The sequence below is a fragment of the Bos taurus genome, chromosome 16 (genome assembly GCF_002263795.3).
Source record: "Bos taurus isolate L1 Dominette 01449 registration number 42190680 breed Hereford chromosome 16, ARS-UCD2.0, whole genome shotgun sequence".
Classification (NCBI taxonomy): Eukaryota; Metazoa; Chordata; class Mammalia; order Artiodactyla; family Bovidae; genus Bos; species Bos taurus.
Window position 1 is genome coordinate 76096352 of NC_037343.1, and position 19782 is coordinate 76116133.

Here is a 19782-nt window from a genome sequence, read left to right on the forward strand (position 1 = left end):
CCAACTTTTTCACTCTCCTCTTTAGCCACTTCAATTTAGTTCAGTTGCTCAGTCATGCCCGACTCTTTGTGACCCCCTGGACTGCAGCACACCAGGCGTCCCTGTCTATCACCAACTCCCAGAGTTTACAAACTCACGTCCATTGAGTCAGTGATGCCATCCAAACATCTCATCCTCTGTCGTCCCCTTCTCCTCTTGCCTTCAATCTTTCCCAGCATCAGGGTCTTTTCCAATGAGTCAGTTCTTTGCATCAGGTGGCCAAAGTATTGGGAGTTTCAGCTTCAGCATCAGTCCTTCCAATGAATATTCAGGACTGATTTCCTTTAGGATGGACTGGTTGGATTAAAAACCATTAAATATTAATGATTTATACATTTAACATAAAATATTTGAAATTATATCTAGCTTATGAAAAGTGAGTAATATTTTAATACCTGTGCTCCAAGAGTTTGGTTTTCTATGTGTTCACTGTCTTTTCATTCAATTTTTCAGGAGGCAGGCAGAGCACTGTGCATTGTCATGCTGTGAAAATGTGTTCAATAAAACCTAGAATGCTTTATTAGGACCAAAGAACTTTATTTAAATATCAAAACAAGACAAAGAACTAGTTCAGCATACAACACACTTCCTAGTCTTCACAGAGAACTGAATTTTTCTATAAAGACATTGATATTCAGGAAACACAAGACAGTCAAAATATCTAGAAAACTCACAAGATACTTTACACACAGTTGACAAAATTATAAATCTTGGTATTTTAGATTTTTCTTTGTAGTTGCTTTTAAAAGTTCTAATGATTAAAAACAAAATTTAAGATTGGAGTCTGAAAACAGGTTCAAAGGCATTTCCACTTTAATGTACATCATAAATCTCATAATCCAAGTGCCCACCTCTGTGCTCATTTTTGGCAGCCTCAGTCATCAGCTGTAATACAGTTTTATCCACAGGGATAAGAAAAGTCCGACTGTTACAAGGAATAAAAATTGTGTAATCATAAAGCAGGAATACCAAGCAACAGGGTGAAATAACAATAAGTGTGCACACTCTTCATTCAAGAAATGTTTTAGAATCTCTAGCAGTAATATGAGCACCAAAATTACTTCTTTATCTAAGAAGTTAGGGGGGGAAAGCAGAATAAAAAGACATATCCATTTTGTATAACCTCTATTCTCTGAATATAATTCTTATTTTCTCTTTATACGAATAGCTATAGAGGCTCAATTTAAACTATTTAGGGATTTTTCAACAGTCACAGACTCAAGATGAGTGCACAGCAAATTGAAAGATGAAGAGTAAATACAGGAAAGATACTCTCTCCACCAGCCCTTCCCCTCATTCTTCACATGACCTACTGCTGCTACTTCTGCCTTCTTAAGGCCACTGCCAAAGAGGAAGCGCAGAAAGTATGCCACTAGTCCAGAATAAAAGTACCTTGAAGTAGAAACAATTTTTGAAGAAACAGGGAATAGTCCCCCCTCCCCAAAAACCACTACAGACTTTAGAGAGGAATGTGCAAAAGGGGAGGACCTAAAAAGAACTGTCTGTGGTTCCTAGAAATTACTACAAAATTATTGTCACATTATCCATTATTCAGCCTAATAGTAAGTGACATTTACCATAACACTATTACAGGTTTTAGAAATGTGACTTGACTCTTATTAAAAAATACATTTTGAGTCATTTAAAATTTGGCACTGAATCTTAGAATGATCCAAATACGACTTCAAAAGTCCTAATTTTTCCTGAGTTCATCAACTCAAGTTGTCAGTTGGTTGGGATGTTGCTTTTTAGAGACTCATCTCAAACCATCACCTTTGGCTCAGTTTTAGGCAAACTGAGCGAAGAAGCTGCTTTTTAGAGCAGGGTGGTTTGGTAACGGATTATTCAGAAGAAAAGGTGGGAGATGGGAGGAGATGGAGAGGCAGACACACTGCTCATTTTATTTGTCAGATTCCTCTAGTGAGTATCTAGAGACAGGCCCAGGAGTGGCTTTGCAGTAACTAGAAAGGCCACAATAGTAAAGATTAAAAAAAAAATTCATACTAGTACTTGATGCCAGTTTCCCTACAAAAATATAAAGCAACCTAAAAAAAAAAAAAAGACTGTTGCCTGACCAGCAGGCAACACAAACATAAGACCCATAACAATAACAAAACAACCACAATCATTTATTAACCAGCACAACCTAGCCAGCAGAGTCAACTCTAAGCTACTACAAACTGCTGCCTCAATCTGAAAAGGCACAAAGCATTCAATCCAGAGATGACTGGGCATGGTCAAAAGCACACTGTCGCAGAGCTGATGCTCCACATCTGACTTCCCACCCATGATACAGCAGAATGACCTGTGAGAAGAGAACGCAAACTTACATGCACACACACCAGTTAACGGTGTTTTTAATTCATTTGTTAATGACAGAGTGAAAGCAATGAATGATTTTTGAATACCTACTAGCCCTTAACTAATAGCTTATAGTCACTCACTCTGCCAAGATGTTTTGACAATTTTAAGGTTGACAGAAAAGTATTAGTGTACCTACTTCATGATGTACCATCACTTTAAAGGAAGTCACTTAATAAAGCACCAGTTTAAAACCCTATTTTTGCTACTCTTCTTCAATAAATGACTAAGTTACTTAAAAGTATGCAAAGATCACCACCTTCATAGCTAGTGAAATCTTGCTGGCATGAAGAACAAACCCTAATCTTAAATGGTATTTTAGGCTGCAAAAAAATAGGTGGGGTTTGTTACAAAAAAATCTTCAGTTTGTCCTAAAAAAATTCTAAGGCAAAATTATTTTAATAGTGTAGTGTAAAAAATCAGCTTATTATTATTTAGCAATTAATAGTGTCCACTTAAAAGATAACATTCAATTAATTAAACTGAGGAAAACAGAGTATTCTTACTTGTAATTGGCTTGTCAGTATGACTACTCCCGGAGTATTTTCTTCTGTTCTTATTTCTAATACATATAAACACAAACACTTATTCTTAGTATTCAAACTAATGATTTTTTTTTAGAAAATCCATAATCCTAGGACTTCAACTGTGCTTCTTTGGACAAATATTTATTCAAACAACAAAGAATTTAAATTCTTTTAAACTATTTTAAAACCTACTAAAAATCTTTGGCGTATTTACGTAAAAATGGATTAGGTTAACAAATTTCTACATTTGATAAATTATTCAATTTACATAATAAGTGCTAACAGCTATCAGCTACAAAATTAATTTAAAACAATAAATTATGCTCATAAAATAAAAAATTCTGAATGAGGCTGACCTTAGTTGCAAGATTCAAAATTTTAACTATAGTTACAGAATTCATGGATTTTAGAGTTAATGGAGCATTTGCCCCAAATACTCGAAATCAAATGTGACAAACACTTAACTGAAAAGAGCAGGCCTCATTTCATATTTTTTGTGCCAACTTCAAAAACTTATATATACATTCAGTTTGCCCAAATCCATGAGGTTTTCACAATTTTAAGACTTCTTATATTCTAATTTGGAGATTAGAGGCAGAAGATTTGTTTGCCCGCTGAGACTATTTCTTCATAAGAATTATACTACCTACCTCCCATACTATTTTTAAGATTACATGAGAAAATGCAGTGCCTGGCACCTGGAAAGCATTCATTAATGCTCTATTTCTTCCCCTATTAGTAGCTCTGCCACTTACTAACGATGTAGGCTTAACCTCAGACTCTTCATCTCTAACATGGGAATACAGCATGCCATTTCTACTTCAGAGCTGGCTATGAGGTTTAAATGAGTTAACCGTCAAAGCATTTTATAAAACAGTAAACTACTTTTCAAGTTTAAGTTATCTACAATAATAAGTAAATATAATTATGTTTCACTTTATATAAGAGATGTATTCAAGAAAAGTTCTATACTGTAAACCAATTCCTACAATCAAATTATATATTTAAAGCATTAGGAGATTATTATTAAAAGAACCCTAAAGTCAATACCTTCAAAAAGCAAAGTATTCTTTTGAATGTGAAAATGCAACACCCTCTTTTTCTGCTACCAAACATATAATATACCACACACATATACATATATACTATTTGCCTTTGTCTAAGTCCAGACTTTTCTACATTGTTTTATATTCAAGGCAGGGTACATTTTTAAAAGTGATTTCTTTTCATCATAGTAAGTCTTTTAGTTAAAAGTCTTTATGATAAAAATCATAAAGAGATGTTTTTAAAAGTCAGTTTGAAAGACAAATTAATAGTACCTTATATAGTCAAGTTCTATCATGTTAAGTACCCCAGACACAACATTTCCACACAAAAGTAAGAATGCTTTAAAAAGAATATTGATACATTGCTTGTATCTATCAGTTATAGGAGAATTATAACCAAACTTCAACAAATGAGGCAAAACTCAGGTTGGCTTTACTAGTTATATGAGCTACTTTGGTTAACTGCCCCAATTCTCAACTTTTTTTTTTTTTCCCCACTAGTGTGGTAAATATTCCTGCAAAGTACCTTCATTTCTTAAGTGCTTCAGCAAACATGTTTCCACATTATTAAGTGGTTAAAATTTTTTGCTAAACTTCATTATTTTATTTGTGATTTTTCTTTTTCACAAGGGCTGGGCCAGACTTTACAGTTTACACAAAAAAAGTGCTTAAAGCAATTAGGAGTGTAAACAAAACTGAAATAGAAAACTCTTAAAATTGCTATTTTCCAGTAGTTTACATAAGGACATGCTAATAATAAATCAACCCTGCCTAGTCTCTAATCCTTCGAGCAGCTCCACTAGGAAACATCCTAGTTTAAGTTTAAATTGACTTCAGAGTATGGAAAGTGCACATCTTTAAGGTATTTCACAATTTTGGCTGACTTTTTGTTTTCCTCATTTAATTTTAATCAGTGAGGTTTTGCTCCAACTGCTATTTCCTTTTACCAAGTCCTCAACTTTTGTATCATACAAACATAAAAATTAAGGATAATCACAGACATTAGGGTTATGTGTAAAGTAAAAATAAAGATCTAGGTTACATGTGTATCTGTATACAAGGAATGGTTTGCTCTAATTAAAGTAAATGAACATTTAGTTCAGTTAGACATGAATTTTATAATTTGTTGGCCCCTGTTCTAATAATTAAACACAAATCTCTAGGTTCTATTTCCCAGAGTTACAGCTGGCCAAGGTAAATGAGACCAAAAGTGGCTTGTTAACTGAATTTTAATTAGTTAGATGATGATATATGCTGATATACTGTTAATGTTTCTGAAATAAATGACAAAATACAAACAGTTAATTTACCTTAAAAAATATCTAGTTAAAACTGCCATATTTTGCTTTTAACACATTTTCAACTTGTATAATTTAATGCCTACATCTGTATTTCCATTTCTTATTCATAATAATTGAAGCACAGGCAAAAACCAATCATTTGGATAATTATTTCAGTTCTACATTTCATTTAACAAGCTAATCCTACATTAGTCAGCTTTCTGGTCTTGAGTCTGTCAAAAGACCAAAGAAGAGTGATACACTGAAATTACGGCCAGATGGAAAAACAACACAGATCGATCCCAAGACTTTCTTATAAATTCAAATTCCTAATTTCATTTTTTTTTAAATCTGGAAGAAATAATCATGAAACTTAAGTCAGGATAAGGAACAGTTGCAATTATCAGTACACTCTGACATTCTTTCTTAAAGGGTACATGTTCCTTAACACTTGTTTGGAAGATGGGGAAAGGAGAAAAGAGGAATGAGACTAAAGGAGAATAAAAACTTCCACCGATGTTTAAAAACAAATACCCCCATAATGTCAACAGCTGATAGTTTTGAAAAGTTAAGAGAGTTAAAAATTAGCACTAAATAATCTTTTAAAAAAAAAATCACAAAATGTCTATTTCAAATATTATATACCTCAAAATGGGTCCAAATATTCAAATATGTTCAGTAAACAGAGATACATATTTTTTTGATTGGAAAAGCATCTGAGGACTTGAGAAACTATACAGAAAATGAAAAAATAGCAGCCCCACTAATTTAAAAGCCGTCAGCGCTAGGCTACCATTGTGCATAGCCACTGAAGAAGTCTGTGGAATGTTTAGATTTGCTCATGAATGATGCTCACTATTAGATATGTTTTGTACAGCAGTGGAGTTATCAAGGCCCAATAACGTTCCAAGGTAAGACTGTTCTCTAGGATCGAGCATCTGTTCGGGTCGGACTGGGTGAACTATATTTGCAGGCTGAGGAGTAAGCGTGTATTTCTCCAGAAAAGCTAGGTCAGCGGCTCGAGGGTAATCCGTGGCCGGCGGCTGTGGCGACAAGATCTCGTGAGCGGGGGGCGGGAGGGTGGTGGTGTGGCGCACCAGGTCACCCTGCGTGTCAGGCATCTGCACCGGGACCAGCGTCACGGGGACACACACTTCGGCAGACACGTTCTGTAGCATGGTCTTGGCTTCCGACTGGTAGACTTTGGGCTGCTCCATGTATTGTTTTGTTTCTGTTTGAAAGATTTTATCGTCAGATGAGTACTCTACCGGCAAGGACACGAGTTTTTCCTCAGAAGCACTGAGAGGGTCATCGGGAGACTTTATGCCGTGAACGTGGTCAATGTGGTATTTCAGCTTGTCCTTCCGTTTAAATGTCGCATTACAGTGCTGACAGTTGAAAGGCCGGGCATCAGAATGAATGACCAGGTGTTTTGTTAAAGTTTTCTTAATTCTAAAAGATTGATTGCAAATTTGACACTTGTATGGTTTTTCACCTGTTTGAACATAAATGAAATTAACCGTAAAATACATTCAGTTAAGACAATAATATTAATTAAGCAGTAAATTTTCCATGTGAATACTTACAAGAACTTAATAAAAGCAATTAATATATGCTATCATAAAGTGGAGGCAGTATAGTAACTGGTAAAGAAAAAAAGAGAATGAACTCAAACATCAGAAAGATCTGGGTTTGAATTCTAGCTGTACCACTTACCAGGCAAACCTGGAGCAAACCCCCCAACTTCTAAGCACAATTTCCTCACCTGTTAATAGTACCTGCCTCACAGACTGGTGAAAGGACTGAATGAGAAAAGTAAATAGTAGTGCTCAGCATTATCCTGGCACATGGTGAGTACCTTATAAACTCACGCTATTGTTACTACGGCTTGCTCTCACTATAGCCCCTAAAGAAGCTGTAAAACTAGAACATTTGATTTCTTCCTATCAAGAAGGATTAAAAACTAAAACAGCAACTCTGACTAACCTGGGGCTTTGGACTGGAATAAGAAGTAGTAATACTGGTGTCTATAGCCTGAGATTAAAATAAGGAGAGTTGATCAGGATCAAGAATAAGGAAGCCAGTTTTTGGCTGTGCCTGAGTCAGGTTCTCACACTGTAGTTTTTGTTTCTTCCTATTAATGGTATAAATTCTTAAAGTAGCCAGGGTGGTTGGTTAATCCCCGAAAGGACTGATTTTGTTACCTTACATGGAGAGAGGGACTTTGAAGATATGATTAAGCTTAAAGACCCTGAAGTGGGGAGATTAACCAGGTAGACCCAAAATCACAAAGATTTTTAAAAGCAGTGATAACTGAAGATGAAGGGGTAGGACAGCTGTGACAAGAGGACTCAAACCCACGCTGTTGGTTCTGAAAACGGAAGGAGGAGGCTAGGACTCAAGAAATGCGGCAGCCTCTGGAACCCGAGAAGATCTCAGCTTACGACTAGCTACAAAACTAGAACCTCAGTCCTACTCCTGAAAGTCAATAAATAATCCAACCGAGTGGGAACAGACTCTTCCCTAGCAACTCCAGAAAGAAATGGAGCCCTACTAACATTGACATTTTTAGCTTGGGCCATTCTTCTCACCTTATAAAGCTGTCACATCATAAGCTTGTACTGGAAGCCACTTACATGAGAGAGATACATAAGACAAAGTGGACAGTCTAATATACATATAACCGGAGTCCCAGAAAGAAAACAGAGTATAGGTCAGAAGCAGAACTGGAAAGAAAAAATGGCTGACAATCTTACTAAATGAAAGGCATCAAGTCATAGATGCAATAAGTTCTATATATCTAAAAAAATATTAATACAAAAGAGGAAAAAAAAAAGCATATCTGGGCACACTATAAAAAACTATCAAAAATAAAAGAAAAATCTTAGCAGGCAATTAAAAAGAAATACCTTTTAAATGACCAACAATAAGACTGACAGTATATTTTTCACCAAAAACTGAAGAAGGTCAAAGAGGAAAAAATGACATCTAAAATACTGAAAGAAAAATAACCACTAACATAAATTCTATAGTCAGCCAAATGTCCTCTATAAAGTAAAATAAAAACATTTTCAGACAATCAAAACCTAAGAGAATTTGGTGCCAGCAGATATGCACAAAAGGGAATTCTTCATGCAGAAAGAATATGATTCCAGGTCAAAGAATGGTAATGCAGGAAGGAGTGAAGAGTAAAAATGAATAATACAAGTTATTTAAAGCAAAATAACAAAATAATAAGGTCTTATGTCACTTAAAGTATATGTAAAATTAAAACACACACAATGCATAAAGGGTGACAGACGAGGTGTCGTAAGGTCTCTGAACTGTCTGAAAAGGGATGATGAGCTAACGTGAGATAGAGTCTAATCATTTAAGAAAACTCATTGTGATCTACAGGGTGACTGCTAAAAGAAAACTGAAAGAATATGCAATTAACAAGTAAACCAAGGGGAAAATGGGTAATAAAAAGACTTCACAATTACAAGGAAGTGAAGACAAGGGAAAAAAGCATTAAGTAACAGATGGGACAAACAGCACAATGACAGTTTTGGTAAATAATATTTTCTTGGAATGTGGTCACGTTCTTTTTATTTATACCTTGTCTATGGCTGCTTTCATGTTACCACAGAGAGTTGAGTGCTTGTGGTCTGGACTGCTGGGGCCACAAAACCTTTAATGTTTACTATCTGCTAGGCTGCTGCTAGGTCGCTTCAGTCGTGTCCGACTCTGTGCGACCCCATAGACGGCAGCCCACCAGGCTCCCCCGTCCCTGGGATTCTCCAGGCAAGAACACTGGAGTGGGTTGCCGTTTCCTTCTTCAATGCATGAAAGTGAAAAGTCAAAGTGAAGTCGCTCAGTCGTGTCCGACTCTTGGCGACCCCATGGACTGCAGCCTACCAAGCTCCTCCATCCATGGGATTTTCCAGGCAAGAGTACTGGAGTGGCTTGCCATTGCCTTCTCCAATGTTTACTCTGCAGTCCTCTACCAAAAAAGTAGTTGACCTCTGCTTCAAATGATCCCTCTATCTCATTTTGTAACTGCCATTAAGTGTTGTCTTAATCTGTAAGAGAGCTCATTTCCCCAGTTTTCCATGGACAGAGGGACTTGTCCCTAATTCTAACTAACTGTGACATATCCAGAGATGAGAATTCCAAAATCACTGGTTATCAATTAATTACTACAAATCAATGTTTAAAAAAAACTTAATGCAGTTATAAAGACAGCCCTTAATAACTTTCTCCTCTAGGTAATTCCTATAGTTTTACAGTTCTGAAATCATCAATGGTTTCAAATTAACTTTTAACTATCTCCTTCAAATCATGAGTTTATTCTTAACTAGCATTGAGAATAGTATTAATACAGTTTCCTCATTTCTTACTCCTATTTATGTAACTCCCAAATTAGGACTTTTTCATTTTCAGGGAGATGCGTTTTTATGTTTAACACAGTTACTGTACCAGTAACAAATTCCTTTTTCTATTTTAATTTTTAAAAAATATTTGGCAGTGCCAAGTCTTAGCTGCAGCATGGGGGCTCCTAGTTGTGGCATGCAGGACCCAGTTTGCTGACCAGGGATTGAACCCAGGCCCCCTGCACTGGGACCACTTAACCACCAGACCACCAGAGAAGTCCCAGTAATAGATTTTTTACTGTAATTTTATGCTATTGAAATTGCCCAAATTCAGTTATTTCCAATTCTCATTAAATATGAGAAATATAAAATAAATTAATTTCCCTTCCAGAACGGCAGCTTGACAAATTCCAAACTAAATATAAAGCAAACAGCCATAAATGTATTAATAGCTTTCTTTCTTAAAAAGAAGGAAAAGAAAGATAGCACTATGTCGTGTCCAACTCTTCCGATCCCATGAACTGTAGCCCACTAGGCTCCTCTGTCCATGGGATTCTCCAGGCAAGAATACTAGAGTGGGTTGCCATTTCCTTCTCCAGGGAATCTTCCCGACCCAGGAATAGAACCCAGGTCTCCCATATTGCAGGCAGATGCTGTACAGACTACTTGGGAAGCCCAAAAAGAAGGAAAGAAAGCTTTAAAAATTATTAATTTACATGAGAAGTAAAACAAGAACTATGACAACATATAGGAAAAAAATCCAACAATCTATGTTTCAAAATATGGTAGAATTGCCAAAGGAAAAAAAGGAAAGATTTAGAAAATGATAAGTCCTAGAAAGGGCTTCCCTGATAGCTCAGTTGGTACAGAATCCGCCTGCATTGCAAGAGACCCCAGTTCGATTTCTGGGTCAGGAAGATCTCCTGGAGAAGGGAAAGGCTACCCACTCCAGTATTCTGGCCTGGAGAATTCCATGGACTGTATAGTTCATGGGGCTGCAAAGAGTTGGACACGACTGAATGACTTTCACTTTCAAGTCCTAGAAAGCAGCTGAAGTGAATCATTCTACTATAACTACCTATACATCACAACTGAATATGTAAAAAGGAAAACCATACAATGGTTGACTTGATAAGCAACAGCAAGGTCGTATCTGAATTACTCTTTTAAAAGATAAGGAAATAAAATGTCTTCATAGAGCCATGCTCTATGATATATATGATATAGATATAGAGGAACCATAAACAACCAGGAAAGGAGAAAATGAGAACTGAAAGTTAAATAAATTCTCTATGGAAAAAAATTTCCCCAAATTCTACAAAATGATATTCAAAAGTATTAAAGCTTACATAATATGGAACAGAATGATCAGACTAATGTCCATTCATGACACCAATTTTAATAAGTAAAAATTTTACTGGCAGGAAAAAAACCAATTTCACCAAGAACAACAAAGTATAAACATCCATTTATCACTTCTGAATAATTAGACTATATACATATATATATAATATATAAACAAATATATAAATATATATATATAAAATACCCATCAGGTTTTACCTGAATGTGTCCGAAAATGCATTTCCAGACTTGATTTGCCTTTAAAAATTTTCTTACAAACATCACATTGATGAAAGGTTGCTTTATATCTAAGAAAATAAAAATATTTGAGTGTTTTAATAGTGAAAATAAGTTATAACTTCATACATAACTGTCTCATTATTAAAGCAGAGAATAAAATGAACATGGAGATACTTTTTAAACATCAGCCTTAACCCTGGTTTTTCCTCCTCCATTTATACTCAACAAATAAATCTATAAAAAGATATCTTTAGATTTTCAACTTTAAACTACTTTATTTTAAGCTTTAAATCATCAGAATTTTATATATTATTTTCTACTTAAAAATGAGAAGGAAAAATTATAGGGACCAAAAAAAAAATCAATGAGATGGGTAAGTGGGGGCTGACCACAAAAGCGCACCGTGGAATGATCACAAGGCTCCACTCTAGACCCACTCCTAGCAGCCCTTGCAGAACGTGTAAGGGACCAATTCTGGTTCCATGATTATCTAGGTCAGCATTACACTAAGTTTCCCGATATCTTAGACCATTTGATCCAAATACCTACTCCAAGAACATGAATTCTTAGAACATCTCATACTCACACAATCCAAGTTATTAAGCCTGGATATCTAAATTGTATTAAAAAGTTGATATTCAAAGACAGTACATACCTCCTTCCATTAAAGTACCATTTATCAGTGTCATTAAAGGGATCTAAATTCTGACAACATTTTCCAATAATTGTTGTCACATTAAGTACAAAATATAGGCAGTATGTTCATTTATATTTAGCTCTCCAAGAGCTACCGCAACCAAATATAAATGAAATCCCCAAAGAAGGCCACAATTTTATATTAGTCACTCACTTCAATGTCTACCATCTCCCAGTGTTTGAATCAACTGAAAACAAGTATGAAAAATTATGCTACATTCAATTCCTTTACATCTGCAGAGAAGCTAGATAAGCTGGTGAAAAGGTCACTGATTAACCCATCCTCAATTAAATAAAATAAACTATGAGACAACTTTTCTCCAACCTAGCTTTATCCAAGGTGATGATGATGAGAAACTTTGCCTGAAACTTACTTTTGCCACACCTTCTCTCCAAGGTGTACACTTTTATAATGAACAGTGAGATGATCCCTACGGCCAAAGCATTTTCCACATTCTTCACACTGATGAGCCTTCTCACCTTAAAGATCCAAATATTTTTGTTATAATATGCATGTCAATCTTTTTTATCCCCAGAAACAAATTATCCAGCAGTTAACACACCATGGTAGAAAACAGATACCAGAAAAGTAAAGCCACCCTTTATCCGGGCTCTTTGCCTTATATTAATACTCAAATTTATGTTTCTTCAGGGACTCTGTACTTATTTTTAGGAATGTGAATCCTCCTCCCCAGTTGGAGAAGGAATCGGTAGCCTTTTGCTGCAGACTTCAAATCTTGACTTTCAGTGTAACAGGGTGAGATAATGAAAGGACTTCACAACTCAGGATTTTTTTTTTTTTTTAAAGGAATATATAAGTCTGGATATCAAACACCTCAAATGAATATACAATGAATCAAGATGAGGCTGTCTTATTGTTTATAAAAAAGGACCTGAACATTTTCAGATCTTTACACTTTACTTTTAAAGATTTTTCATCTGTGGGGATTTCTTACATTTGCAATGAGCCAAAATACAAATATAAAGGAAAGTTCTAGAAGAGTTCAATTTGTCACCTCTATTCTCATATTCAGTTACAAAGGCTTGCTCTTTAAAAATCAGTCTCATTACCCGTGTGCAATTAAACCATGTGACTTCTAGAATCAGAAATTTACAATTCTCCTCCTGAAAATGGAAATGCACAATGCCAAAGTCATCAGAACTTTAGCACTATTAACAGTGGTGATAACAACTGCAGCCTGCCTCACGGGGATCATTAAAGAAATTGTTACATCTGCTGCACACTGTCCATTTAAATTATGGTTAAAATAATAATAATAATCACCTGTTCTACTGGGCTCAGAGAGAGATGGCTCTTTCCCATCATTGTGCTCATAAAGGTGGCTCTCTTAGCACTTCCTGAACATCAATCTGAGAGGAAAATATGAAAGAAATCCCCAGAGTATAAAAATTATAAATACAGAATAAAGATCTGAAATTGATCAGGATTATTAAGGTGCTCTTCCAAAGATACGGTTTCAAAAATTCACTGGTACATAAACTTTAACACCCCAATTACAATGATCCTCTTGAGGGATCTAAGTTTTGCTAGCTTCTTTCAAATCCAATTAAAATGAGAAATATAATCTTGACTTCTTGATTCAAAAAAGTGCCAATGGTAATAACTTCACATATCCACATTATATACAAAATGCAAATTTTGAGAATCTGATTGAAACAAATTTTAAAAGTCAGTTTGTGATCATAAAGGGTAACCAAATGATTAAAATTACAGAGACCAAAAAAACATGTCACAAAATTATGTCTCTTTTTAAAAGAAATGCTTAAAAAAGCTTAAAAAGATGCTTTTTAAAAAAGCTTTTATAATCAGCATTGTTTACAAAGAGGTGACCAAATATACCAAGCTATTTAAATTACAGCCAGCACAGCCATGGTGTGGTTTTTCAGGTGCTCTGGAAAATCGTTACAAAGTGCGCCTCACCTGAATGTATCTTCTTGTGCTTCGTAAGGTGATCATGACGAATGAACGTTTTCCCACATTCATCACACTCATATCTTTTATCATCATGATGTACTCGTAAGTGAAGTCTACAAAGAAAAAAAAAATAAATGAAGCCCACTGACACCGGTGACAAGGAAAGAGAAAAACTCGATTAAACTTTCAATAATGCGAACTGGGCTGCTACTCAACCACGCTCACCCATCATTATTTGCTCCATTTCTGACTTCTAGGGGCCTTCCCGCTTCACACCTGACTCCAGGGTCCCACTCAGCTGTTTTTGGGCAGCACTTCGACATCTGCACAGACTCCACTACCTCTGGATGACATTCCTTCCTGACATGAGGCTCCTAACCTGCTTCTGGGAACCTACCGGACGTCTAGGGGTGTCAGCCGGTGTTGCAGGACTGAATGGGACAGAATCAGAATCGACAAACGAGGTAAGTGCACAAGCGACAGATGTGTGATGAGAGCAAATCACTGAGAATCAGTCCTGTTCTGGACAACTGACACCGCTTACACACTGGCAACTGAGAACTTAGCAAAGCCGATAAGGAATCAGCTTTCTGACAGTCACACTTCACTCCTTTCCTTCACACCAACCAAATAAAGTGTGGCTCATTTTACAATCACCTAGAAACAGATTATAAAAGGCTATCATAAATAACAGATTATGAGAATTCATTTAACTTGAGTTATTTTTATCCCCACAATATTCCATCTGTATACATCCTAGTGAAATAAACAGCCTTTCCATTCAAGTTGTCAAAACAGGTGTTGATTCTGCTATGACTAAAATCAGTAAAATCAGCATTCTGTTTAAACTTAAAAACAGGAAATAACAGTGTAGAAACTAAAATCCTGAGAACACTGATAAGATTTAAAATTGTATACATATTTCACAATAAGTAGTCATCTATTATTTATTCATTTAAAAACAACTTTTCATAAATTGCAATGGTGGTCAGCATTCAGCTGTAAAAATAATCACTTAAGTTACAACTTATTTTCAGAAAACTTTCTAAAATTGACAATCCTCGAGTTTTCAATTTTGTCATATTTTTGTAACAAAAACATTCTTTGACAATTAGGACTGAAAAAATACACCAACTTTAGAACACCAGAGTTTTCATGAATTTTGATTCAAAGAAAAGTAATGAAATATTTAAATAAAAACGACTTGGTAAAGCATTACTCTTAGTGATATTAACATATTTTATACTACAGAATGAAGAAAATATTAAAAGGCATAAAGAAGAGGCAAAAGTCTATAAACTTTTCTGCACAGCTTTGCTTGATCACAAATGTTAAGACATGTTTTAATTCATCAAACAACTAACACAATGTTAAGAAAAGAGAGTATAAAACGGAGGTAGAATTTTATCTTTCTTACTATAGGGGAAAATGGCCTGACCTACCTGTATGAGCTTCCATGACGAAAACTTTGTCCACAGATACTACAGAGATGAGGCTTTTCTCCACTATGGATTCTCAAATGTTCTTTCAAAGTAGTTCTGTATTAAAAAAAAAAAAAAGTATACACACATATATATATAGCTACAGATTTTTTAATGCCAACCTAATACAGAAACACAAATTTAATACATAAACACAGATTTCTAGAAAGCTTACTAGAAAGTTGTTCAAGCTAACATAATGTCAACTGTTCCCCTTCTCCTACAACATTTCTGCTTCCTATTGGATTAGTTGTACCAGTATGTTTATTATGTCTCTTTTCTTTAAAAAAGCAAATAATTTAGCTCTGGCCTCCTTTGCTAGTGGTTTGCTAGGACTGGAAAAGGTCAGTTTTCATTCCAATCCCAAAGAAAGGCAATGCCAAAGAATGCTCATACTACCGCACAATTGCACTCATCTCACACGCTAGTAAAGTAACGCTCAACATTCTCCAAGCCAGGCTTCAGCAATATGTGAACCATGAACTTCCTGATGTTCAAGCTGGTTTTAGAAAAGGCAGAGGAACCAGAGATCAAATTGCCAACATCTGCTGGATCATGGAAAAAGCAACAGAGTTCCAGAAAACATCTATTTCTGTTTTATTGACTATGCCAAAGTCTTTGACTGTGTGGATCACAATAAACTGTGGAAAATTCTTCAAGAGATGGGAATACCAGACCACCTGACCTGCCTCTTGAGAAACCTGTATGCAGGTCAGGAAGCAACAGTTAGAACTGGACATGGAACAACAGACTGGTTCCAAATAGGAAAAGGAGTACGTCAAGGCTGTATATTGTCACCCTGCTTATTTAACTTATATGCAGAGTACATCATGAGAAACGCTGGGCTGGAGGAAGCACAAACTGGAATCAAGATTGCCGGGAGAAATGTCAGTAACCTCAGATATGCAGATGACACCACCCTTATGGCAGAAAGTGAAGAAGAACTAAAGAGCCTCTTGATGAAAGTAAAAGAGGAGAGTGAAAAAGCTGGCTTAAAGCTCAATATTCAGAAAACTAAGATCAAGGCATCTGGTCCCATCACTTCATGGCAAATGGGGAAACAGTGGAAACAGTGGCTGACTTTATTTTTCTGGGCTCCAAAATCACTGTAATGGTGATTGCAGCCATGAAATTAAAAGACGCTTACTCCTTGGAAGGAAAGTTATGACCAACCTAGATAGCATATTAAAAAGCAGAGACATTACTTTAATAACAAAGGTCCGTCTAGTCAAAGCTATGGTTTTTCCAGTGGTCATGTATGGATGGAGAGCTGGACTATAAAGAAAGCTGAGCGCTGAACAAAGAATTGATGCTTTTGAACTGTGGTGTTGGAGAAGACTCTTGAGAGTCCCTTGGACTGCAAGGAGATCCAACCAGTCCATTCTAAAGGAAATCAGTCCTGGGTGTTCTTTGGAAGGACTGATGTTGAAGCTGAAACTCCAATACTTTGGCCACCTGATGCGAAGAGCTGACTCATTTGAAAAGACCCTGATGCTGGCAAAGATTGAGGGCAGGAGGAGAAAGGGATGACAGAGCATGAGATGGTTGGATGGCATCACCGACTCGATATGGGTGGACTCTGGGAGTTGGTGATGGACAGAGAGGCCTGGCGTGCTGCAGTTCATGGGGTCACAAAGAGTTGGACACAACTGAGCGACTGAACTGAACTGAAACTTCCAAGACATACAAATGAAAAATACTCAATTGTCAGTACTGAATTTTAGTGACAAATCAGTAAAACTGATGTAAATTTTAGTGGATAGAGTTTAATAATATATAAGAAATCCAGTTTATCAGTACTATTCCTTTCCAATATGTGCTCACAACTTATTAAAGTAATGTTTTAAGCCAAAGAAAACTTCACAGATACTTGCAATTTCCAGATGGCAATGGTAAACAGGGAAACCATGTAAAGGATATTAATTGTTGCTAGTCCTAAATCCTCCAGCCCTACCGACCGTGGATGGATCACTAACCACTGTGGCATCTCCTACAGTTCTAATATTCGGAGATTTCCCACATACATAAAATAAAGGCTGAGGAAGGGCAGACAACGTTATTTTGAGGGGAAAGAAAGGAAAGCACAGTATATCTGACCATGCGGGCTTCTGACTGTCACCACCACCTGGTTTTATTTCGGCCCCACATCCAGTGGGCATGAAGGTGAATGTGAACTAAAGGCAGATCTCCACCAGTAGGGGGTCTCCTCTTCCAGGCCCACACCACCAGGAAAACTATTCCCAGACCCTAACAAGTGAAAAGATGGAAAGGTTGTTTTCCTTTTCAGTCTGTTTGATTTTTACTTTTACAGAAAGACCTTTAAGGGAAACAATAATTTATAATGTATAAGATATCATTTATATTTTGCTAATCGGGTAAATACAAGTTTCATATAAATGTAGCATACTGGTTTTTCTGCCGCTGTACCCATTTGTTCTTTTAGGAAAGTGTCACTTCAATTGTTTTAAAATAATGAACTTCCACATACTAAGCGCAGAACTACATACTTCTACATATAAGAGTATATGTGTATGATTAGTATGTGTACTAGTATGCACATACTGTTTAAAGAAGAGTGCTATGTGCGGGATGAGACGGAGAACGCTCCCGTCACTGACAACACTTTCCCGTGGTATCCTGGGTCCCCTCCGCTCGTCCCTCTCTCAGAAACACCCATTCAGGTAAGTGCTCCCTTTCTTTGTCTTACTGCCGTGTAGCACACATCGTAGGCAGTGCACTGCATTGTACCGTAACTGGGGCTCACTGCTGTGTGTCCGACTGTATGACTCCACGCAGCTATCTGCCACTGCGGGGGGGGCTGTCCAGCAGCAGGCCTGGCAGGCGACAGAGAACCCAACGCTCTAACTTCACTTGCAGAGCAGTCCTTACTCCCCCTGCCCTTCACTCTGGTTCCAGAGGCATCTGGGCCCGCCAGTTCCCGCACCTTCTGTGGACTCTGCAAGGAGACAAGGCTCTCTATTTCTCCATTACCGCTCTGGGATCTGTCCTCCTCAGACCTGCTAGGTCAGTTCCCACCGATAATGCTTTTGAGCTTCCAAACCTGGGCTGCTCTTGTGGCTTTCCTGTCTTGCTGTCTTTGCAGCTTATGTTTTCAAAATGAATGAATGAACAAACAACCTTTAATGAATATTTAGTGGGGTTTCAGAAAGAGACAAAATGATGTCTCTGTTAAGTTCACCATCTAAATTTGAAAATCCTGACTTCGTATCACCTTCTATAACATTTATGTAATTTCTTTTATACTTAAGTTTCAAATTAAAGCATGATTCAAGTATCTTATTTTACCTTAAATCTTATAAAATATATTCATTGATTATTTCTACATAACAGTATCAGGATTTTTCTGGGTATTTAGATAATTCCTCACCTTTCTCGTACTGATTTTCCACAGATAAAGCAAGTCCATTTTCTCTTTCCACCATGAGTACACTCTATATGGCGTTTCAAATTTCCAGTGTCATTAAACTGGCGACCACATATATCACATGGGAAAGGACCTACAAAGGAAGAATTAGTGTGCATGTAAAGTTTATGAACAGATACTAGGTTAAATTTAATACATGTTATAAATTCATACCTCCCACTACTAGTGCATATCTCGTAACACAACCAATTATCTATTTATAGTTATCTCCTTCCTTCTGGGACCGTTTAGTCCCAGAAGACAGGGTACACCTCTAGATCTCCAGAGCTGAGCATGGCACCAGGCATCTGGTATAATAAATGCTGAATAAACCAATGGGTTTACAAACTGAAATGGCCAACTCCTAGCTTGAAATCAGACTGGATCAAAGTAAAAAATGCTACCTACCAAAGTTCGGGGGGAAAAGAGGTAATAAGAAACTTTCAAAGGATAAACAGAGGACTTAAGAGAGCTCATGGTTTGGAAATATACTGTTGCTCCTTATAACCAAAAAAATGTAATGATATTGTCTAGACTGAAAATACTGTGGCACATTTCTGTTTAGTTTTACAAAAACTAAACACAAATTTCTTACAGTAATATTGACCTTTAACTGCAATCAAAATGTCACCATGGTTTTACCAAATGACTGGAGAGAAGACAGAATTCTACTGAAGGGCAAACCAAAAGGTAGACCAAGGATGTGCGAAAAAGAAGTATGGTGTACTTGCTATGCCCTGCCCAATGAACACCACCCTGAAGAATCTGCAGTTCCAACCAACTCCAGATAGAAAATCAGATCAGATCAGATTAGTCGCTCAGTCGGGTCCAACTCTTTGCGATCCCATGAATCACAGCACGCCAGGCCTCCCTGTCCATCACCAACTCCCAGAGTTCACTGAGACTCACATCCATCAAGTCAGTGATGCCATCCAGCCATCTCATCCTCTGTTGTCCCCTTCTCCTCCTGCCCCCAATCCCTCCCAGCATCAGAGTCTTTTCCAATGAGTCAACTCTTCACATGAGGTGGCCAAAGTACTGGAGTTTCAGCTTCAA

General features: G+C 36.7%; 1 protein-coding gene across 1 annotated transcript in view; it reads right to left on the bottom strand.

The window, feature by feature from the left end:
- Nucleotides 1-555: 555 nt before the first annotated feature.
- ZBTB41 (zinc finger and BTB domain containing 41) overlaps nucleotides 556-19782 on the bottom strand; it is a 39491-nt gene continuing 20264 nt past the window's right edge. Inside the window, exons 6-11 of the mRNA XM_003587103.5 lie at nucleotides 18691-18820; nucleotides 15264-15359; nucleotides 13828-13934; nucleotides 12260-12365; nucleotides 11169-11257; nucleotides 556-6748 (exon numbers count right to left, since the gene is read on the bottom strand). Coding sequence (XP_003587151.2) covers nucleotides 6093-6748; nucleotides 11169-11257; nucleotides 12260-12365; nucleotides 13828-13934; nucleotides 15264-15359; nucleotides 18691-18820 — 1184 coding nt within the window. The 3' untranslated portion in view covers nucleotides 556-6092. The remainder of the gene's footprint in view (nucleotides 6749-11168; nucleotides 11258-12259; nucleotides 12366-13827; nucleotides 13935-15263; nucleotides 15360-18690; nucleotides 18821-19782) is intronic.